Here is a 24,429-nt window from a genome sequence, read left to right as displayed (position 1 = left end):
AAAAAAAAAAAAAAAAAAAAAAAAAAAATCAGTTTGTCCTAAGAGGTAGAATATAGATGTGAGTTACGTAGATTTGTGTTTATCATTTCATGGGATCCCTATCCATCTTTCCTGTCTATTTGAGGGTGTTAAATATGTCCCAGTAGGACCTTGTGTTCACCACAGGTAGAAAACACCCACATACAGTAAAGTGAATATTTGGTTTATCATGTAGTTGCTCAAAAATTTGAAGTCCTTTCAGCTGTGTTGCCAAGCATTTTTAGCATTAACTGATTAAAAGATTATTTTTCTAGTTTTAAGGATTAGTCACACCCTTTCTTCTTTTCTTCTTTTTGCTTGTGCTCACTTCTTTCTTTTAGTACTGGTTTGCAGATGAAGTGAAACTAAGACTGCAAAGGTGAAATCTAAATCTGTGTTTCTGGTTACTCTGCATTGCTTAAAAATAAAGGGTGTGTGTGTTGGAGGAGAGGAAGGTACAAAAAATTTTTTTAAAAGGTTGGTTTTTGGAATTATTTAAGGAGTTCATTTATCCGTGTTATTCATGTTTTCTAAAATCAAAATCACAGGTAATTGGTAGAATAGTACCTATCAAGGACTATGGTCGCCACACACAAATAAGGGATGGGATATGGAGCTGACAATTTCTTATGTCTTCCAGCAAAGTAAATTTCAGTTTTGTTAAGGACTTGTGGATTAAAAAAATAATTTCTAAAATCTTTTTCATAATTTTTAACCTGCAAAATAAATTCATTTGAAAGGTGGTAATGTAGGTATATTGACAGTCATGAGAATTTTTCTCACAGATGGGGGTACTGCATGAAGCTCTCATTAACTCTCTCTCTCTCTGATTCTCTTGTAAATTTTATGCACGTTTCTCATTTGGTACAAGTTGCATTTGGTACAAGTCAATTTCTTTGCCATGCTCCTCCGATTTGAAGTATATTCTAGGTGGTGACTTTTCAGGGTAGTTCTCTGTCTCTGGTCAGGTTTATCAGCTTAGGCAAATGTTTTTTTTCAGATCCATTGAAGATGCTACAGTCCCTCAAATATCCTAGAAATAGGATATTGTTTCATTATGCACTGTGCCAAGCAAGGGCCTGTACATGTGGGCACAGGTGTGTTTCCCTTCTTCCCTCCCTGGTGCTCATATTTGGATGACCTTTGGAAATTGGGAAGACCTGAGTAGGGGGGGTTTCAATAAAAGGTAACCTTTACTTGCTGTGCACCTGTGTACAAAATTGGTACCCCATCACTCTGCAAGCTAAAAAATGCCGAAGAACAAGCAACACTTTTTCCATGAAGCTGCAAGCTGCGGTCTCTTTGTGCTGTGCATGTAAAGTACCAGTCCTGCCTGCCCCTCTCCAAATCGCAAACCGGCTTGGTCATGGGGTTTTCTAATACTCCCTAAAGCATGGACTGCATCTCCTGCTCTTCTTACTCCTAAGACTTCCATGTCACTCTGTTACATTCCCTCAACTGATAAGCCCCTGTTAACATTCCTCAAATGTGCATTTTCTCTGTGGAAAAATAAAACAGAAATGAACATTTATTTAGAAGAGAGCGAGACAGCGCTTCCCAAGTGAACATTTTCTTTTCTTTTTTTGGTACCAGGGATTGAACTCAGGGGTACTTGGCCACTGAGCCACATCCCCACCCCTATTTTTTGTATTTTATTTAGAGTCAAGGGTCTCACTGAGTTCTTAGCCTCATTCTTTTGCTGAGGCTGGCTTTGAACTTGTGATCCTCCTGCCTCAGCCTGGGATTACATGAGGGAGCCGGATCACAAGTGAACATTTTCTTGCAAATTGATTTCACTAGTCTTCTCTGCTCTGCACTGAATGGTAAATATCATAGGGATGGCCTTTGAAGTGGTACTGTTTGGTTAATTTCCATATGTCATTGTTCAATTTATGATAATTTTTATGAAACTCCTTTATGTTTTCTACTTTTTATTTTTTTAAAACAAAGGTATTACCAGTGAGTGTTATGTTTTGCTGTCTAGGAAGGGTGACTGGCTTACTGCAGTTGGATTCACATCTGTATTGTAATCAACTAATACAAGGTTTGCTTTTAATGGATAGTAATTTGAAGGCCACATAATAACAAAAACAACCACATATTGAGCACCAAAATGTGACAGTCAATTTCCTATATCACGTAGTAGTTCTTTAACTCTCTCTGGTGAGTAGCCTTGCCTCAAATTTCACAACCAGTTGGGCGCAAAGCTCTAAAATCCAAACCTGTGCTGAGTCCCTGTGACATTGCTCCCTCTCCAAATTCCTCTTTTTGTGTGAGGCCTCTCTACTTTCTGGTGCCCTTGAAGTACCGCAATTAAAGTAATTTCTCCTTTCCCTATCCTCCCCCTAAAAGATTATGAATAGGCTCTGCATACTGAAAAATTGTTCAAAACTGCATTTTGTGTTATCATAGCCCATCATGTAATCCCCGAAACTGGAAATATGATGCTATGGTGATTTATGTAGATGGGCCAAAGTAAGGAAAAGTATATGTAGTTATCTCTCTTGGGTTTATTCATGTAATTGAATGAGGAACAAAGGTGTTTTGTTCCTTTTGTGGAAGGAGCTGATAGCAGGCAACCACACTCCCGAGAAATGGAGAACTATGAATGCTTCATTCAGGCCAAAGTAAATATAGGAAGAGGTGAAGTGGTGTAGAGAGTACTGAGTTAAGAAGACATTCTAAAAGTAATGGGAAGAAGGAAGGTATGATATATTAGTTGGGCGCTGGCCATACCTTAAGCTGAAATGGAATACAAGTGTCACAGATATGAGATCTGGATATGGAGAGGGAAGAGTAATGGAGAAGGGTCCCAGTGGTGAAAGCGAGTGAGAAGTGAAGTGATTTATAGCCATGGAACTAATGTCCAGTATCTCTCATGACAGAGTTGAATAGCAATCAATTGTCAGTGTCCTTTCTGTATATTCCACATTGAATGGGTGAAGAAATTCTCATCTTTGATTATTGATTACATAACAAGGTCCATTTATTATAACAGAAGTGCAGTCGATTTGTGGGTGCAAGAAAAGAAACAAATTCTGGAACCAAATAATGTTCATATTGCTTTTCCCTTTAAAAAAATGACAACAGGCCTTTCTGTTTGCAAGATAAACAGTCTTCACTACTCTATGAAAGTCCTTGGAAGTAAAGATGCCAAATGATTCAAAAGTAAACATCTTGTTCCCTGCCACTCTCCCCCATTTTTCCTACTGCCCATCATAAATTCTAAAGTGATTCTTTTTATTTTGTGTTTTAGCCACGAGACCCAAACAACATGCTGGGACCATCCCAAAATGACAGAGCTCTACCAGTCTTTAGGTAAGGATATGACCATGTTTCCTCCAGGTTAAATGACAGATGACTTTCAGTATAGTTTGTAGTGTCAAATCATTTGTTGTATAAATATGTCACTAGGTATTTTCAAGGGTAAAAATCGTAGCATCTTTCTATTGATAATTAACAATTAGCTTTCTTTTTTTTTCAGAGATTTCTTTCTTAAAAATAACTTTTAGAATTTCACTGATTCCTGAAAATTCAACATCCCTAAAGGTCCTCATAGTTTTATTTGATGCCCCCAAAGAAAAACACTTGTAATGTATGGCAATTTTTCCCCACAAAGAAAGAAAATTATTTCAAGTTATTTTTATTGATTTCTTCCATGTGAAACCAAGATGATGCTTTTGCCAACAAATGTTGTATAGAGGAATTTTCTGCCATCTTTTCAATTGATCACAATTCCTAAGGCCTGTCAGGTCATCAGTATGATCCTTTAAATGATTGCTCTGTTATGGCTTGTTTGCTGTTTGTGTGAGAGCCTGTTAGGGTCCTTCCCTTCATAACTTGGAATTTTTTGAAGAAATACAAGTTTACAGATAAGGGGAGAACGCCAATCTCTTCAGACTCTCCTTCATTTATTCTGTCATTTTAGCCTTGTACAGAATAATCTGAAATGAATTATCTTGCATTGTGGGTAGATTTTTTTAATTAAAAAAGTCATATTTTCTCTACCTTTTAAAGTCTGCATTTTTGTGAATGGACATGTTTATAGACTAAAACACATGAGGTAATCTCTTTGGGTTTAAAGCTTTGTGATGAAGCCCACAGGAATCAGGGTGTTTGAATATAAATTGTATATATGTGTACAGGGTCTGTGTGCAGCTGCTACTGCTTTTCTGTCACAGATGCTCATCGGTTAATGGATTTTAACTATAGGGTCACTAAGGAGTAAAGTTGGCGATATTAACCAAAAAAATTGTTTTACCTCACTTTTTTTCTGCCTATAAATGATATGAATTACTTCAGAAAAACTGAAAAATGTACATAATATGTATGAAAAAGGAAAAGTCACCTATAATTCTATTAGCCAGTGATATCTAATACATTTCAAGTGATATGTCATTTCAGTTTGGCAGATTGTTTTTGTTTTTGTTTTCCTTTTGGTGGTGCTGAGGATTGAACCCAGGGCCTCTCATACGCTAGTGCTTTATTTCAGAGCTACATCCTCAATCTGTAATATTTTATTTCAGTCTAGGAGTAAGTGTGTAAACTTGTAAAAATTTAAATGAAATTGGGATCAGTTAATCTTCAAGTGCTACATTTTTCAGCCCCTACAAAATGTTTTTGGCTTTTAATGTTGGACTGTTTATAGTACAGGTGGAAGAGCTGAATATGTATTTTGGCAGATGTGAGAATGAAGGCTTCCTATGAAGCAGGTAGCAGCTGTGCTGGGCAAATCCATCTCCTAGCCCAATACTCTCAGGACCTCTAAATTTGTCTGTAAGCCTCCTGTAGCTTACAGAGACCTAGACCACTAGTAAGTTTCCCACTTATGTTACCATGATCTCTAGTTGTAACATTGTAACGTTATTTTCACCTGGAATTGAACTCAGAGGTGAATTCAGGGGTGCTTACAACAGAGATGTATCCCTTCCATTTTATTATTATTGTTATTTTATTTTTATTTTTATTTTACTTATTTATTTTTTGGTACCGGGGATTGAACTCAGGGACACTCTACCACTGAGCCATATCCCCAACCTTTTTTTGTATTTTATTTAGAGACAGGGTCTCAATGAGTTTCTTAGCACCTCCGCATCGCTGAGGCTGACTTTGAACTCACAATCCTCCTGTCTTAGCCTCCTGAGCTGCTGGAATTATAGGCGTGTACCACCGCCCCCTTCTTTATTTGTTCTTTTTAGATACACATGATAGTAGAGTGTATTTTGACATATTATACATACATGGAGTATAACTTATTCTAATTATGATCCCATTCTTGTGGTTGTACAGAGAAAGGGTCTTGCTAAGTTATTGAGGGTCTCACTAAATTGCTGAGGCTGGCCTCCAATTTGTAATCCTTCTGCCTCAGGCTCCCTAGACACTGGGATTACAGGAGTGTGCCACTGAGCCTGGCTTATAACTTACTTTTATTACAAAATAATTAACATTAAGGTAACACTGGTGTACTTTTTAAAATTGGTGTTAGGGGTAGAACCCAGGGCTTTGTACATGATAGATAAGTGTTGTACCACTGAGCCATATCCCAGCTCTATTCCCTTTTTTTTAAGTTTGAAAATAATCAAGTTAACAAAATAAAGAGAAGACAAATAAACCACCCTTAAGAGTTAACTAATTTTATTTTATTTTGGGTACTTTGGATTGAGCCACATCCCCAGTCCTTTTTATTTTCTGTTTTGACACAGAGATAAACTGGGTTTTTGAGGCTGGCCTTGAACTTTAAATCCTCTTTCCTCAGCCTCCTAAATCACAGATTACAGGCTTTTTGTTCCTGACACAATTAACTAATGTTTAGTAGCCTTCAAAATTTTGTTTCTAAAACATCTTTTCCTTCAATAGATACATTTTTATAAAAATTGAATCGTTCTGTTTTGTGACCTGCTTTTTTTTTTCACCTAAAAATGTGCTATGACCATGTTTCCATTTGATTGCAGATTGTTCTCTAACATTTTTATTTATTTATTTATTTATTTATTTATTTATTTATTTATTTTAAGTACCAGGGATTGAATCCAGGGTCACTCAACCACTGAGCCACATCCCCAGCCCTTTTTACATTTTATTTAGAGACAGGGTCTCACTAAGTTGCTTAAGGTCTTGCTTAATTGCTGAGGCTGGCTTTGACTTTCCATCCTGTACCTCAGCCACCTGAGCCTCTAGGATAACATTTTCTTTTAATTGTCTATCCTGAAAAATTACAAACATAGTAGTTTAAAAGTGCTAATTGCCAGCAGGCTGAGGCAGGAGGATTTCGAGTTCAAAGCCAGCCTCAGCAATTTAGCAAGGCACTATTTTGTATTTTATTAGAGATAGGCACTCAGTGTGGCTTAATGGTCAAGTGCCCCTGAGTTCAATCCCTGGTAAACCCCCCCAAAAAGGCGTTAATCACAGACTGTCAGTTTATAGGTGTTTTCACCTTCAGTGGTACTTAAGTGTAAATGTAATCATCATATTTATAAAGTTTTCTTAGTAGTTTGGATGTGATGGTAAACTCAAAGCCAATAGTCTTGCATAGTTTATGACCTGGGACAACTCACTGGATTTTAGAAAGTAATGGAATTTTACAGTTGGAGGGGATTTTATGGCTCATATATTGCAAATTTTATCTTTTATTAAATCATCTTTATTGAGGTATAATTTGCATATGATAAAATGCAGTCATGTAAATGTGATCAATTGTATAACCCCTTTTGAAAAATCATCCCCCACACACTGCCCCCCACCCCCACCCCCTCCATCCTGGGGATTGAANGCCAGCTTTTTTTTTTTTTTTTGGTAATGGGGATCAAACCCAGGGCCTCACACATGTTAGGCAAGCGCTCTACCACCGAGCTACATCCCCAGCCCTCTTGGGCCAATAACTTTTTATCAGAAGATGACTCATCATTTGATAAATTCTGTTTATTTGGGACCTGCTTGTATATGACATGCCAGCAATTGACTGGCATGGTGGGTAGTATCAACATTCACATTTCTTAGGATAGTGAAATCAGGTTCAGAGAGGCATTGATCAGGGCTACATAGTCTTAGGGGGCTATATTAGGATTTGACCCTGCTCTTTTGTTTGTGTTTTCACTGATCTCATTGATTTTATTCATTCAGTGAAGTGTGTCTATGTTGGTCACCACATACCAGCCACAAATCCTACAAATACATACAAATTGACAATTTTTCTTAGGGATAGAAGGTTACTTGAATGATATTTCTGGAAATGGTACAGCGAGTTCCTAGACAGCAGGTACTCCTTCTTTCACTGTTGCCTGGCACCCATAGAATGATTGATTTAGTTTGTGATATGTCTTCATCTCTTGAGATGACCTACAAGATTAATTGCCAGCCTTGGCCACCTGTTCCCCCCCTCCGTAAATTATAGTGTTTCAAAGTTGAAATGTAAGCATAACATACTGAAAAGAAACCTTGAGTTTAATTTTTACTTATTGGCATATGTTTTTCTTATTCAAGAGGCATCCCTTTAGGTCTAAATTGCTATTTTTGAGAAGATTGGAAGTTTGTTTTTTTTTTTTTTTTGTACCAGGGATTGAACCCAGGGGTGCTTTACCACTGAGTCACATGCACATCCCCCCAGCCCTTTTTATTTTGAGACGGGGTCTCTAAGTTGCTTAGGGGATTGGAAGCCTTTAACTTTACTCAGTTCATCAAAGGAGAAATGGTATCTTGGTCTGGTGTGTCAAAGGTTTGAGGCCACACCCTAGCCTTCCCTCCTAAGGAAAGCTGAACTTTTTTTTTTTTTTAAAGTTGTAGATGGACAGCATGCCTGTATTTATTTATTTTTATGTGATGCTGAGGATCGAACCCAGTCCCTCACACATGCTAGGACAAGCGCTCTACCACTGAGCTACAACCCCAACCCAGACACCAGAACTTTCTATGATGACATGCTGAAAATACCAAGATGTTGCTTGTCCCCTCTGTGCCCCCCACTCCAGATATATCTTTACTGTAGAAGTAGCAGTCGTTCACCATATGCATGTGGTATTACAGTTTCCAAGTATGCCCTTTCTTTTTGTTTTTGGTACCAGGGATTGAACTCAGGGGCACTCCACCACTGAGCCCCATCCCCAGCCCTATTTTGTATTTTATTTAGAGACAGGTTGTCACTGTGTTGCTTAGTGCCTCGCTGTTGCTGAGGTTGGCTTTGAACTTGTGATACTCCTGCCTCAGCCTCTAGAGCTGCTGGGATAATAGGCATGCACCACCACGCCCGGCTCCAAATATGCCCTTTCTAAGGAAGTTTCCATTCTCTAATTTGCCCAGATCCCAAGAAGCCTGCTCAGCGTACATTTATTTTACTTGCCTTACCTGCAGAAGCGTTCAGGTGTTTCCCTGCCCTCAGTATTGGAAGCCAAAAACATTTTGGAAGGACTGAAAAAGTAGCACATGAACATTAACTGATATGAGGATAGAATTTACTTGGAAAAAAATCTAGGTCTTTTTCTTTTTCACTCTTTTGCCCCTGATTTTCGACAGTGAATTTATGTTATTTACCATTAACTATTTAGTAAAAAATGTTTCTTCATGAATTCCCCATGCCATTCCTTAGTGTTTCTTTTGCTGCAAGTCCTGAACCCATGAAAACCCATGACAGAAAAAACAAACACACATACACACATACTATGCTGTATACTTTTATGTTCATAATTTATATTTAAACATTCTGATTTTCATGGACTTCCTCAGGTAAATTTAAACTCGAGGAAATTATATGTTTTTAGTTTCTAGCTATGTTCAATCTCAAAAAAAGCAGACTTAAACATTTTAATGGTAGAGGGGTGAGGATGTAGCTCATTTACTATGCAATAGGCCCTGGGTTTGATCCTCAGCAGTGGGGGGAAAATTAGTAATAGAGAACACAAAACTAACACTTTATTTTTATTTTCATTTATTTATTTATTTTAAATGCTGGGGATCAAACCCAGGATATTAATGCATGTTAAGAGCTACACCTGCAGGACTAATTTTGGATTAAAAAGAAAAAAAAAAAAAAAAGACAAAGCAAGAGAATTAATTTTAGATTTTCCCTCACAGATCTTAAAGGGCTTTTTAGAATGGGCTTTCAACAAATGTTGGAAATATTGTGTTTTGCTTTGTTTTAGGCTGTGTACTTGTATAAAAGAATTCCAAGTTATGAGAGAGAAAATATTGTCAGAATCCCACACAAGCAAAGCAGTTATAGTAATGAAAAAATTTAAATGCTCCCAGTAACAACCAGAGAGTCATTAGGAATTTGAGACTTTAGAAAATTTTCTACATAACATTAATAATTTTGCAGAAGCAGTGTTTTTGGGTTTTTGTTTGTTTGTTTCTTTTGATATTAGGGATTGAACCCAGGGGTGCTTAACCACTGGGCCACACCCCCAGCCCTTTTTGTTTTATATTTAGAGACAGGTGCTTGCTAAGTTGCTGAGGGCCTTGCTAAGTTGCTGAGGGCCTTGCAAAGTTGCTGAGGCTGGCTTTGAACTTGTGATCCTCCTGCCTCAGCCTCCTGAGCCACTGGGGTTACAGGTCTGCACCACCACACCTGGCTTGGCTTCATGTTTTGCTAGGAAGAAATAACCAAAAACAATTTTTGAAAACAGTTTTCTCTTGGCATTTTTCTTCTTCTTCTTTTTTTTTCTTTGTTCCTGAGTATGGGGACTGAACCTGTGGTGTTCTCCCACTATTCTTTTAGTATTTTTCTGTGACTCCCCCCAGTAGTCATAGAATTGTGATAGAGAGTAATGGGGTGAGTAGGATATAAAAAACAAAATTTCCCATATCATTTTTATAGAGTTTACTATCTTTATCTTTAAAATTAGTGTATTGGAAAAAAGTAGAAGAATTTTTTCTCTTACTATGGGCTGAAGGTGGGGCAGATTGTTTAAAAAACTTGCTGTGATCATAATTTTTCGAGAGGTACCTTTAGGCTGATTCTGCTGACAAATGGATTTAATCATTCCTGCTTTAAAAATAAACATTCTGGGGGAAAAAAAGATCATGCATCCCTCTGTGTTCTTCAGGCTTAGTGAAGCAAGATGGTATCCGGTAGGAAAGCTCTTGAGGTATTTCCCACAAAGCCTCTCTGAATCATTCATTTGTTGTTGAGAGGATGTATTCCTTATGTTTTCTTAGAAGTAATAATATGCTGAATTCATGAGGTGAATTTCAGGTTTCGTTCAGCATGTTTTATAAATATAAAGGAAAGAATATTGTTTATTAGGTTATCTTGGTGATTTAAAACTTAAAGCTCTTTAAGGCTCCAAAGGCATTTACAAAAATCAGTAGGTATTAGATGGTAATGTGCTCTGGAATTTATTTTCAAATAATAATATAACATTGAAGTGCAATTATATGATTAAAAGCCTGCCCTGGTAATTGACATTTAGTCCCCTAAGATCATTGTGGGACTGGGACACCTGTTATCCCAGTGACTCAGTAGACTGAGGTAGGAGGATCCCAGGTTAGGCCAACCTTGTTAATTTAGTAAAACTCTGTCACAAAATAAAATAAAAAGGATTCTCTAGTCCTTTTTATTTTATTTATGTAGTTCAGTGACAGAATTGCCCTCAAGTTCAATCCCCAGTACTACCAAAAAAAAAAAAAATACGTAAAACAAAAATACCAAAAAAATTCTAAAAAGCTCCTCCACTTTAGAGTAGTTGCCTAGCATGTTTGAGGCCGTGGGTTGAAAAAAAAGTGTCATTTAAAATACTTTGAAAAAATATTTCTTAGTCTGCTTGATTGGGGGTATAGTAATTATAAACACAATAAAATTTTTAAGTGGTCCCCCCATGGTTCTTTTCTAAACTACATTATGTTTTGTACATTAATGTACATCAAAACAACAGAGGAATAGTACAGTACAAAGGACACATAGGTAAAAGTAGGATAACATGAAGAATCACTAAGCTTCAGAAAGATAACTGACTTTATTTCAAACAATTTATTAGATTTTAGATGCACTGTCTGTTCTGATGTTACCTATTCCAATTTCCTTTTACTTCATCGGATCCCTTTCAACCAATAGTTTTCTTTCAGACTATAAGTTCTTCTCCTTTCCTAAAGTTATAGAAAGATCTAGCATGTCTGTTGTCCAGGTTTTGGAACCTACTATCCAGCAAGGTACTTACTCAAATGATACAAAAATTTTCAATTTTTTTTTTTTCAGTATTGAGGATTGAACCTAAGGGAGCTTAACCACTGAGCCACATTCCCAGCCCTTTTATTAAACCATTTATCTTATCTATCTATCTATCTATCTATCTATTTATTGGTACTGGGGATTGAATTCAGGGGCACTTGACCACTGAGCCACATCCCCAGACCTGTTTTGAATTTTATTAGAGACAGGGTCTCACTGAGTTGCTTAGCACCTGGCTTTTGCTGAGGCTGGCTTTGAACTTGGGATATTCCTACCTCAGCCTCCCCAGCGGCTGGGATTACAGGTGTGCACCACTGCGCCCGGCCTAAATCTTTTACTTTGAGATAGGGTCTTTCTAAGTTGCTGAGGGCCTCTGTAAGTTGCAGAGGCAAGACATGAACTTGTGATCCTTCAACTTCAGCCTTCCGAATTGCTGGGAAGACAAAAGTTTTCAATTTTCAAAATATTAATATTTTATGAATTCTTACCCTTAACCTCATGTTTGTTTCCTCAGAAGTGCTTCATAATATTAAAATGAGGGCTTAATTTTAGGGTGTAATATATTTGAGGTTAGTGCGATTCTTCTGCAGTCCTAGTTAAGAGGATTAGTTAAGTCCTAGTTTAGAGACTAAGAGCTTCAAGATAACCGAATACCATTATTAATAAATAATTGTAGGACTGAGGGTGTAGCTCAGTGGCAAAGCATGTGTTTAACATGTGCAGGGCTCTGCCACCTAAGAATAATAATCAGAAGAAGAAGAAGCAGGAATTATACCCTCAAAGATAGAGTTAGGATCACTGCCATAGAAATCCTTGTACCTCTTTCTTCAGTTTGCTCAACAGGAAGGAATATTGTAAATGTTTGCTCATTCTCCTTCTCTTTTGATAAGCTTTCTACATTCCATTAAGTATTCCCTCCTGAGGATGCTCTCAGATTAGAAACTGCAGGATTCAGAATGACTATGAATTCCTTTTGCATTAGGCACTTGTCCTAATGCTTTTCTCAGCACATTTTGTAAACTAAACTGTTCTCCAGTAAGTTACTCAGTATTTAGGTTTCCTTGGCTTTTGCCTCTAGCTCCTTAAGTATTGCTAAGTATCAAACCTCTACCTTTTGTTCTATACCAGTGCCTTGAACTAGAAGGAATATCTAGATTCATATCCCAGCTTGGGTGTGACCTTGGGCTTACTTTTTTGATATATCACTGTCTTAATCAGCTATTTTGCCATTGTGACCAAAAGACCTGACAAGAACAGTTAGAAGAGGAAAAGTTTATTTGGGGTCTCATAGTTTTAGGGGTCTCAATCCATAGAAGGCTGGCTCCATTCCTCAGGGCTCGAGATGTGGCAGAACATCATGGCTGAAGAGTGTGATAGAAGAAAGCAGCTGGGGACATGGCACCAGGAAGCAGAGAGAGCCCTGCTCAACAAGGACAAAATATATACCCCAAGGCAGGAACCCAGGCACTCACCTCCTCCAGCCACACCCTACCTGCCTACAGTTACCACTGAGTTAATCCTATCAGGGAATTAATTCGCTGATGAAGTTAAGGCTCTCATAACCATATCTAAACCATAACAATCATGTTGGACAGTGATCTTCCATCTTTAAAAGTGTGGGTTTCATTTAACTCCTGGCTAGAGTAAGGCTTGATGGTGTGAATACTGTTGCCCTAACCTCCTAATTTCTTTGTTACTACCAACTTCAAGGATATGAATAATAGAATCATTTATAATAATTATACTTTTTATTTATATAGCATTTATTTGTATAGCACTTTACATTGTACAGTTTACAGAAATAACCATATTTAACTCTTACACAGCAGTAAATTAGCTGGCATATGACCTGGATTTTCTTCAGTTTTAGTTCCAGATCTTCTGTTCTGTCACCCTTTGAGTGTATGTCCTGTTTTTTGATTTTGATAATAATGTTCTCATATTAGCAGATGGGGCAACTCCTTCCTTTCCTTTTAGACTTGAGCAGACTGAAGCTCAAGACCTGATTTAACTTATTCATACTGACAGAAGTAGAAGATAAGTAACCAAGTCCAGAACATACATTTTATGGCTCCTAGTTCACAGTTCTCAAGGGAATATCCATTACTCCTAGCATGATTTATAAAACTGCTCTATCAGCATAATTAAGCTATGGAATCCCAAATGACATTCTCTATTCCACAGCTGACAAAGTTAGCACAGGAGATTTACTCAGATTTGCAAAATAGAATATGTAAGACATTAAAGCCATTATAGATGTTTTTCCTTTACTTTTTCCATGCTTATAAAATAAAAAAAATTAAAACTAGCCCTTTTTGCGTTGATTAGTATCAATTGATTTTCTCCCACTTGTAAAATAGAAATGCAATTTGCAAATCAAAATTTATTGTACTTTTAATGGAAAATTCTATGATAACTTTTTTTTTTTCTTATTCAAATAACTTGATTTAAAGCTTCTGAGAGAAGAACATAAATAAACAGATATTTCTGATTGGCATCTCGTGAAGCTTATTTCAGAAAGAAACTCAAAAAGAATGGCCTCTCAAACTCTGACTGGTTTACAATTTAAAAGAACCGCTAAATTGAAGTTTATTTGATCTAAATAAGAGAGCATTAAGGTTACACCTGCAGCGGGGAGAAAAGTGCTAGATGTGTACAATTTTATGTAGCTGGATCTGCAGAAGATGAGTTTGCACATGGAGAAAAGGCATCTTAAAACGTGTCTGTTCTTATTCAGACATTTCCAATATTTCTTTTTTAAGCACACAAGTCTGATTACCTCTGTATATCTCTTGGGAGCTGCAATTTTGCTGGAAAGAGATTCAGAACAGTCAGAACACTCACATAAAATAGATAGTGAGTTTTAAAGTCCGTACCTTCCACAGTAGTAATAAAATGACCTAAAAATATTCTAAAAGACTCTCTTATGACATAGTGGATGAATCATTAGCTTATTTATGAATTGGTGATATTCTGTGACAGTGTTTCAGAATTTGCCATTTCACACAGTCTTGCTCGCTTGCATAACTCCAGGGACGTCCTTGTGCCCCCTCATAAATTGAAGCTTATGTAACTGGGGAAAATGTTATATATGTGGTGTGTGTATATATGTGTGTGTGTGCACATGTGCACATACACATTTATTTATGTATTCACATGTATATTCTTAAATGAGACTTAATTTTGGTGAGAATGTGATACTTTGTGTGTTTTGTTTTCTGGTCCTCAAAAGGGACTGTCACTTTTATTTTTGGTACTGGGATTTGAACTCCAGGGCACTTGACCACTGAGCAACATCCCCAGCCCCTTTTGTATTTTATTTAGAGACAGGGTCTCACTGAGTTGCTTAGTGACTCACTGTTGCTGAGGCTAGCTTTGAACTTGTGATTCTCCTGCCTCAGCCTCCCGAGCCACTGGGATTACAGGTGTGCGCCACCATGCCCAGCCAGGGACTGTCACTTTCGGAACACTCCCTCTCGAGCTGGTGAAGGGCTGTTTTGTTGTTGTTTTTAACATACAGTACTTCACAGAATTTTAGATGGCTCTACTGAAACTGACTAGTAAGCACTCACAGGACATATAACGCATCACACAGGTTCAGCAGCACTTGATCTAGACTTGGACTATACCTTCTTCTATGAGGTGAACCCATTGATAATGCATTTGAATGTCATGGTAATGAAAAGTTACTGGAAAAGTTGCATAATGCACCCTCAATTTCTATATTTGTGATAGACCATATTTTGAATCATGCTGTTCTCTTATGTTTGGTACTGGGGATTGAACCCAGGGGCACTGGATCACTGAGCCACATCCCCAGCCCTATATTGTATTTTGTTTAGAGACAGGGTCTCACTGAGTTGCTTAGTGCCTTGCTTTTTCTGAGGCTGGCTTTGAACTCACGATCCTCCTGTCTAAGCTGCCCTAGCTGCTGGGATTACAGGCTTGCACCACAGTGCCTGGCTAGAACACTTAATTTTTGAAGGCATAAATGTAAACTCAGGTCAAGTGATCTTGGTACTCCTAAGCGATTATTTTAGAAGTCAAAACATAAAAATCATCCTGTCATAGGAAAGGGCCAAAGATTAAGGGTCGGGGCCCTGCTGCCTAGTGTTATCGCCTCTTTTACCCCTTATAATTAAGTATAATGTGATATATTTCAAATACAAATTTATAAACTATGGTACATGTTCTCTTTACATTAAACAATGTTTCAATGGGTGAACTAATTGATTGTACTTTGACTTTTCTATTGTCACTTTATGAATTTAGATTTGGAGGCCATGATTTGTAGCAGCAAATCAGCTTATTGAGTTTGAGGCTGGAGAGATATGGATTTAATAATAAATATTAGACTGTATTGTTTAGTCTCTCCCAATTCTAAGACAATATACAATTTAGAAGAGAAAATACATGCCATAACCTTTAACTGTGAATGCAAATGAGTTTATAAATATTTTATATACATATTTTACCTTAGTATTTCTCTTTCTATCTATATCTTTAAAATCCCAAAAGTTTAAATAAACTTCAAAGTCATATATATATGTGTCATAAAAACACAATGGTAGAGAAACATGCTTAATAATTCATAAGTACAAAGAATGGAGAAAGCCTGGGCAATTATGTGACATGCTTGGAAAAATGCCTAACACAGCATAAACATCTAATAAATGGTGGTGGTACTATTATGATAGCAGGAGAATGGCTACAGAGGTAAGAAGGAAGGAAAGCAAAAAAAGTCTTATATGATATTGAAACTTTTGATGATAAAGTTTTTGACTTGGAAAATGTTATCAATCAGAGTCCAGTCAGAAAATGGAAACCATTCTAGTTATTTTGAACAGAAGGAATTCAATGTAGGAAACTGTCTACTCAAGGATGGAAGAGGGAAGAAGTCATCCAGATAGCTTGAAAATTTATGCTGTACTTATGCATAGAGGGATAATGGAAAGAGATGGTGTCACCAGAGAGTAGATGCCATGGTTATCTATCTGATGCTGGGACCACTGAGGAAGGAGCCCATAAGAAGGAGCTAGAGCCAGAAAAGAGACAGAGCTGGTGCCAGACCTTTTTCTGGAGGTAGAGTGAGAGAGGGAGAAGTACCATGGCCTGGCTTGTCCTCCTTTTCTCTAGTCTTCTGCCAGCGACTCCCATTGGCCAAACTTGCCTGGAAGCCAGTTGGGAAAGGGAGCAGGAAAATGCTCTGAAATAAAGATCTAAAGAGCAGGGAAAGGGCAGAGAGTGGATCTGAGAACCAGCAAGCAAATGACTGAAGTACAGGAGATCTCATTGATGGTGACACAGCCAGCCATCTATGACAATATGCAGGGAATGAGAAATGCACAAAGCCTAAAAAGCTTTCATAGGAATTTTTGTGTGTGAGATGACTTAAATAAGGCACCGACAGGGCATTGTTTGTTCAAAGGAAACTGACCTAAAGAAAGGAGGTAGCATTAAAAAAAAAAAGGCCTACACAGAAGTCTAGACAGGAAGGATAACCTCCCATACATTTGATTATATCACTTGCATTGTTTATAGTTGTTTATGCTCAAGATAAAGACAGCGAGCATGGGGGCACACACTTGGGAGACTGAGGCAGGAGGATCACAAATTCAAAGCCAGCCTTAGCACCTCAGTGAGAACCTAAGCAACTTATTGAGACCCTGTCTCAAAATAAAAAGTAAAAAGGGTTAGGAATGTATCTCAGTGGCTAAGCACCCTTGGGTTTAATCCCTGGCACCAAAAAAGAAAGAAAGAAAATCACTTTGTATCTCAGCACCAAGAAATAAAAGAAATAGCCATTATTTACATTTTAGACAATTGCTTTCAGTCTTTTCTCCTGTGCATTTGTATAGTTGTTTGAGATAATATTATGCCTATAATGTTGCATCTTACTTTATTCATTAACTGTAATAAGTCTTAACAGTTTTCAGGGGGTCTTATCTTTCCCTGGTTGTATTTTATAGGGTACGGCTTTTGGGGAAAAAGACAGCAACAACAAAACCACTTTCTCAAGTTTTAAAAATTAATTTGTAATGAAGAAAACTTTGTGTTGAATTTATGAAAATAAATCTATAAGGTCCAAGCTTCTGCTGGGCACCACGGCACATGCCTGTAGTCCCAGCAGCTCCGGAGGCTAAGGCAGAAGGAGTTCAAAGCAAGCCTCAGCATTGGCAAGGCACTAAGCAACTCAGTGAGATCCTGTTTCTAAATACAATACAAAATAAGGCTTGGGATATGGCCCAGTGGTCAAGTGCCCCTGAGTTTAATACCTGGTACCGCCCCCCCTTCAAAAAAAAAAAAAGATTCAGGCTTCTGAAAAGAAAGCCAAGTAAAGTGTTAGGATGCCTTTCTTCAAACAACCCACTTAATGTGTAAGTGATGTTACAGAATAAAGTCAGTGTGGTCAAAAATAGTCCATTATCAAAAGGTTGTTAAATAACATTTAAGTGTTATAAGTATAGTACATAAAGTTTATGAATCAAAGTAATCAGAATAAGCAGTTTCCCACCATAAACTTTTTTTGGAGGGGGGGTAACTGGGGTTTAAACCCAGGAATCCTCTACCACTGAGCTCTAACCACCCCCAGCACTTTTTATTTTTTATTTTGAGACAGGGTCTTGCTAAATTGCTGAGTCTAGCCTTGAATTTGAGATCTGCCTCAGCCTCTGTAGTAGCTGGGATTATAGGTGGGTGCCACCATGCCCGGCCCCACCACAAATATTGGGTGGATAAAATTTCCTTTATCAAGTATTTATGATCTCAGGTGACAAGGCAGTTATCCTTGGAAACTTTCATGTTAAGGGGAAATCTTTTCTTATGTAGCAACCAAATTTAGACAGAAACTCTATGTTGAGCTTCTGTAGGTTTTAATTTTTCTAACAACAAACAGATTTCAGTCACCTTCAGTTTATCTCTCTGGAAAGACACAATGGCTGGCAAAGTGCTTCTTCCATCTTCTCGAAACATTTGTGTCTACATTTAGTGTGTCTTTTTCAAGGTTCTTGTCTGTATTGCCAGTTAAGGCTTTGTTGGAGCTTCTTAATTCAGTTGCATTTTCTGGCCAAGATACAATTAAAGAACATGGAACTGATAATTATTTCCACAGTTGTTTCCAATTTTTTCGCGGCTCTAAGTAAGACATGGGGAACATCTTTGTGCACAAACATAAAACCTTTCCATATTTGATTCATAAAAGTGGAATCACCGAGTCAAAGGGGATTAACGTTTTTAAGCTTCTTGGTAAATATTGCCTGAAGCTCTCTTAAAAGGTTGTACCCATTTAGACTCCTAATAATCAGGTGCCCAACTAACCATGGCCTTTCTAGCATGGAGCATTATTTTTACTTTTGCTGTTGTAATACGGAAAATAAAACTATCTCATTGTTATTATTTGCATATCTTTAGTAATCATGAGTGTTTTCTTTGAAGTATTTCTTTGGTGGGGTACTCTGGATTGAACCCAGGGCCCTTAGCCACTGAGCTCATCTCCAGCCCTTTTTATTTTTTGTTTATTTTTTGCTGCTGGGGATTGAACCCATGGCTTTATGTAAGCAAGGCAAGCACTGTACCAACTGAGCTATACCTCCAGCCCTCAGCCTTTTTTATATTGAGATAGTATCTTGCTAAGTTTTTAGGCTCTCCCTAAATTGCTAAGGCTGGCCAAATTTGCTATCCTCCTGTCTCAGCCTCCTAAATCACTGGGATTACAGGTATGTATCACTGTACCTGGCCCAACTTGTTTTTTGAGTAATGAAAAAGCAAAACTATTTTAAACATTGGAAACTCTTCTTGACTTTTTTTCCCCAGGGCCTTGCATGTGCTAGGCAAGTGCTCTGACACTGAGCTAAATCCCCAACCCTTCTTCCTGACTTTTCTGATGTAACGCAAGCTTTATTTGTTGTTGTGTGTTGAGGACCTCAGTGACAAGAGACTCTTGATTATATACCTAGCATTCTCTTCTCCCAGCAAAACAAGCCTAATTCTTTATCCATCCTCAGCAGACCTATTGTCTCCCCATTAAATTAGAATTCCTTATTCTTTGTACCAATTCTAGTTTCTTTACATTTAAAAATATATGTAGAAGCCCAAATTGCAGTGGTTCTCTTAGTAAAAGGGCTATATGGTTAGGAATAAAGGAGTAAGCTGCGCACAATGGCGAATACCTATAATCCCAGCCACTCCAGTACCTCAGAAGGTTGAGGCAGGAGTATTGCAAGGCCAGCCTTGGCAATGTAGTGAGGCCTTTGACAACTTAGTAAGACCCTATCTCAAAATAACAAAATTCAAAGGTCTGGGGGCATATCAAAGTGGTAAAGTATCCCTGGGTTCAATCCCCAGTACCCAACAAACAAACAGGAAGAAGGTTTCCTTCAGTGTCTTGGACCAAAGAAGATATCTTCATACCATACGTATGGGCAATTTATATTTATAGTCCCCTGTGAAGCATTGATTCCCACCACCCCACAAATATGGAAGACTTACATTGTTCACAAAAGAGCATGATACAGAGAAATATAAGAACTGATTCCTGTCTGTTACCCAAGTTGATGTTATCCTGGACATGCAGAGATCTCATGACATGTTAGAAGTCCTTGCCTGAGTCAGTGGAGGACACAGTAGAATCTCTACTTGTGGCCATTGGGTGAATGCTTAGTTATCCTAAGTTCTTTTCATCTTTGGGACCCAAATGACAACCAAGTTATTATTTTTAAACTGTGCTTCATTTTTTTATTAGCATGTACTACACATATTAATGGGGTTCAACATGTTATTTTCTTTTTTTTCTCTTCCTTCCTTCCTTCCTTCCTTCCCCTCCCTCCCTTCCTTCCTTCCTTCCTTCCTTCTTTTTGTTGGTACCAGGGATTGAACTCAGGGGCACTCTACCACTAAGCCACATCCCCAGCCCTATTTTGTATTTTATTTGGAGATAGGGTCTCACTGAGTTGCTTAGCACCTCACTGTTGCTGAGGCTGGCTTTGAACTCATGATCCTCCTGTCTCAGCCTCCCCAACCACTGGGATTACAGGAGTGCGCCACTGTACTTGGCTATTATTTTCTTTTTTCTGTAGTTACAGTAGCTTATTAATGCCAACACGTACTCACTTTGCTTTATATAAGACTGATTTAAATGTCTCAAGTTGAAATGACTGAAGGTGTGTAAATTCAAGTTTATATGGATACATGAGCTGTATACACACACATACACACAGAGCTTATAGTTGCCTATTATCATTGTATAAGAATTCTTAAAAATCCTATGTCAATTTCACAAAAGACCTTATCATCTTCTTTTTATTTATTTATTTTTTTAAAGAGAGAGAGAATTTTTTAATATAAATATATATATATTTTTTTAGTTTTCAGCAGACACAACATCTTTGTATGTGGTGCTGAGGATCGAACCTGGGCTGCACCCATGCCAGGCGAGCACGCTACCACTTGAGCCACATCCCCAGCCCAAACATCTTTTTTTTTTTTTAATTTTTAATGTGGTGCTGAGGATTGAACCCAGCACCCTGCTCATGCCAGGCGAGTGCGCTACCGCTTGAGCCACATCCCCAGCCGTTACCATCTTCTTTACCATCTTCCAATTGCTTGGAAGTAGTAAGAGATTGCATAGTTATTAATGAAAAGGGAAGAGTTATAAGATACCTTCTAGGTTTGAAGCTTTGATGAAACAGTAGAGTAATACCATTCAACAAAAAAGGAAATTGTAAATTGATCGGGGCAATAGGGAATTTTATTGACTTATATACTTACTTGTAGTTCATCTTACAAATTTATTTTTGACAGTTTATATAGATGTATGAACTTACATACCATAAACATATATTTCTCATTAATCCTCTCAAAAGCCCTATGAAGTATTATTATTATCTCCATTGTGCAGATGAAACTCAGAGAAAATAGGTAATTTGCTCACATGGCATAGTATTTAACTGTAGTTTTAATGCCTAAACCAGTGATTTAGTCCCTGAACTGTACTTTTTTCCTTGGAAGTGACAGTGGCATTTTTGAAGACAAAATGCCTTAAAGGCATTTGAAAAGGGGAATTTAGGAAAGATTTCAGAGTTATCTACCTGATAAAAAAGATTATTTGAATTTTGATTGCACTTTGCAAATACAAAGTACTTGGGGCAGGGTAAGGTTCTTCTATTCCTTGTTAAATCCTATCTTGGAAGTTTTAAGGATACAGTATCTCATTTAGTTCTGCAACAGCCTTTGCAACAGATACTATTATTGTTTCTTTTAAAAATGAAGAAAGTGAAGCTTAAGAAAAGTGAGGTTACTTTCCCAAGCACCCAGGGAGATGGTATAATGATGAAGAGAAAGGACTTTAGGGTCACATGGATCTGGGTTTTAATCCTTAGGCCTTTGATTTCCTTACTTCTAAAATGGGACTGAAATAATAGGTAATTATATGAGAATTTAGGTATTTGTTTTTAACACATAGTAAGCACCCAATAAATGATAGCCACTATTACTGTTATTTTACTGGAAAATCATAGCTATAACTTGAGCCCATCAGTTTTTCTTCTCCAGTGATTTTTCCATGTATAGTAGTTCCCTCCTGGAAAACAGTGAATGAAGCCAAGAATTTGGAAGAAAGCAAAGGGAGAGAATTGTGGCAAAGTAGGATAGATTGACTTAACACAAACATTAAAAGGTAGTGTGAAAAATAAGTCTCCTAATTCCATTTGCTACAGGCAATTAATAGTCTTTTTTCCTTCTGTAGAGGTTTTATGAATATACAAGCAGACATATATAAAACTATGCCCTTTTTACACATTGATTGCCATCACCTTTCATATTTTTGTATTATTAAAGTTTTTTTCCTATAGAACAGACTGATGGATTGGGAATAAAAACTTCCTTTCTGGAAAGTTATACTAGTAGCTTTATGAGACAGAAACCCAGAAACAAATGTCGAAAGTCTATTATCAGCAACTAGTGGCCTTTAAATCAAACTGGACAACCATTCAAAGCTTCATAAATTAGCTCTCATAACTTCTAAAACAAACAAATCATTATTCAAATGAGAAATTAAAATTATCATCAAAAGTACAGAAAGGATGAATTTATTTTATAAGCTGGCACACTTAAGGAAGTGTTTGGGACCTGGTTTCTTAATTCAGTATTAGGCCTGCTGCTATTCTTTATTTTAAAAAAAATCATATCCTCACTTCCTGATGTCATCATATAATATAGTCTACCCATGACTTTATGTGTCAGGGCTGTTTAGGAGGAGCTAAATCTTAAAAAGTTAAGAAGATTCTCAACATCTGGAAACTACTCTAAAGCAGGGAAGTTTTAGACCCTGTTGGCTTCTGGGAAAATTTGTTTTCCAGTCAGATACTTGTCAAGGTTAATGAAATTCATGGGCCCTCTGTTCAAATTGGGAGCAATTGGGAGCCCTTAAGCCCAGAGTAGGTTTGAAGTCCCCACTTAGAAAGCTCCTTTGTATTTTGTTCTCTGGCTCTGTCTGCTAGGAGAAAGAAACACTTGGCTTCTAGTCTGTTTTTCTCCTGATTAGGGAACCCAGAACAGGTTACTAAGAACTTGCTAGTCCTCAGCATTATCGTTTGGAAAAAGGCAATTACACCTTTGGGTTCTAGGGTGCTATGTGTTTAATAAAAATCATATTTAATTTATATATAAATTATATATTTACTTATGTAAAAGTTACATATGTAAATTATGTCTATATATCTCAAATAATACCCATAATGAGGAGGTAGAGATAAGTTAAAGCTACCTAAGGAATTTAATTCTTCTTTGTCCAGTATCCATAAAATTCTTTAGCAGTCTGGCAAGAGCCACATTTCCTGCCTTGAGACAAGATTTAGGCCTTTCTGAACTTTTCCTTAGGCTGTGTTCCAAAAGTTTATTTGTAAGTTAGTTGCTTACTTGGAATAAAATGTTATAAGTGGAGGTTAGGTCCCCAAGTCACAGGATCTTATTTAACCCTCACAGGGCCTAATATACTGTACTATGTCAATAAAATGCAGCTACATGTTTCTGAGGGAGCAACATACTTTTTATGGTAGAAATAGTGAATACTTGTACTGCAGGTGTTGATTCCTCTATTTCCAAACCTTCCTTGGATAAGAAGGAGTGGATATTTCTTCATTAGTGTTCCTGTTAAATTTCTGGTCACTTTACCACTCCATTGATTGTTCTGTTTCCCTCTCTGTTTTTCTTTGTGCAAGGGTTTCTATGATGGCACAGCTTTCTCACTCCACCACTCACCCCTTCCTCGTTCCCTGAGTCGTGGTTCTTCTGAGGCTCCTTCCAGTACTCTCATGCTAATTAGGATTACTAGTTATATTGTATTTGCTTTCCATTATTTTAACAAAATACCTGACATAGGCTTCTTTGGAGGTAAAAAGAGATTTATTTTGGCACATAATTCAAGAGGTTCAAGTCCAAGATCACAAGGCCCCATGGATTTGGACTTCTGGTGATGGTCCTTGTTGGAGCAGTAAGTCACATCTCCAGAGAAAGAATTGGTGGGGTCCTACAATACTCCTTGAGGGCATTCCCCCAATGACCTAAAAACCTTCCATTGGGCCCCACCTCCTAAAGGTCTGCCCCGCACCAAGTATTACCACCCCGCTTATCAGTTGCCTTCAATCATGGATCTTATATGTGGGGGGATACTCACCCAAACCAGTATATAAACCATAGCACTGATACACTGGCCAAAGAAAAACATCTTCTCCTAAAGCAGAGAAGTAGGGAAAGCCATCAAGAGCACTGGATATCTATGACCTTGAATCCAGGCCCTAAGGATGCAAGCTTTAGGAATTTATCATCTACCTCTGAATCTCATTTTGTTTATCTCTAGTGAAGCTGGTTGCACAGAACTTGGGGCACTGTAAGGACTCCATTGCATCAGGTACATGTAGCATCTGCCCTTGAGCGCTCAGTGAATGTTGTCACTCCTTCTGCCACTGACCTGTCACTTCTGTTTTTCTCTCAGACTCTAGGGAAATACTCATACAAAAAGGGCTGACATAGTCACCTACATAAAAGGCTGCTGTGGGTGTGTTCACATGAGTGTATCCAGGGGAATAAAAGCTGGGTCAATAAGTGTCAGAAGCAGAGAAGAGAGAACTAAAAGAGGTAGAAAAAGGGGGATGGGTTCTCCCTGCTGTGACATAGGAGACAATCAAAAAGTGTGTAGAGGGGTTTGGGGAGGGTACAACACTCACTCCTGTAGCCTCAGGGGCATCCATGTGTTGGGCCAG

At 37.7% G+C, this 24,429-nt stretch overlaps 1 protein-coding gene across 1 annotated transcript in view; it reads left to right on the top strand.

The window, feature by feature from the left end:
* Positions 1-24,429, top strand: part of Dmd (dystrophin) — a 1,737,386-nt gene that overhangs the window by 1,592,312 nt on the left and 120,645 nt on the right. Inside the window, exon 56 of the mRNA XM_048796385.1 lies at positions 3,275-3,336. Coding sequence (XP_048652342.1) covers positions 3,275-3,336 — 62 coding nt within the window. The remainder of the gene's footprint in view (positions 1-3,274; positions 3,337-24,429) is intronic.

The sequence above is a fragment of the Marmota marmota genome, unplaced genomic scaffold (assembly GCF_001458135.2).
Source record: "Marmota marmota marmota unplaced genomic scaffold, marMar, whole genome shotgun sequence".
Classification (NCBI taxonomy): domain Eukaryota; kingdom Metazoa; phylum Chordata; class Mammalia; order Rodentia; family Sciuridae; genus Marmota; species Marmota marmota.
This window is presented reverse-complemented; position numbering and strand designations above follow the sequence as displayed.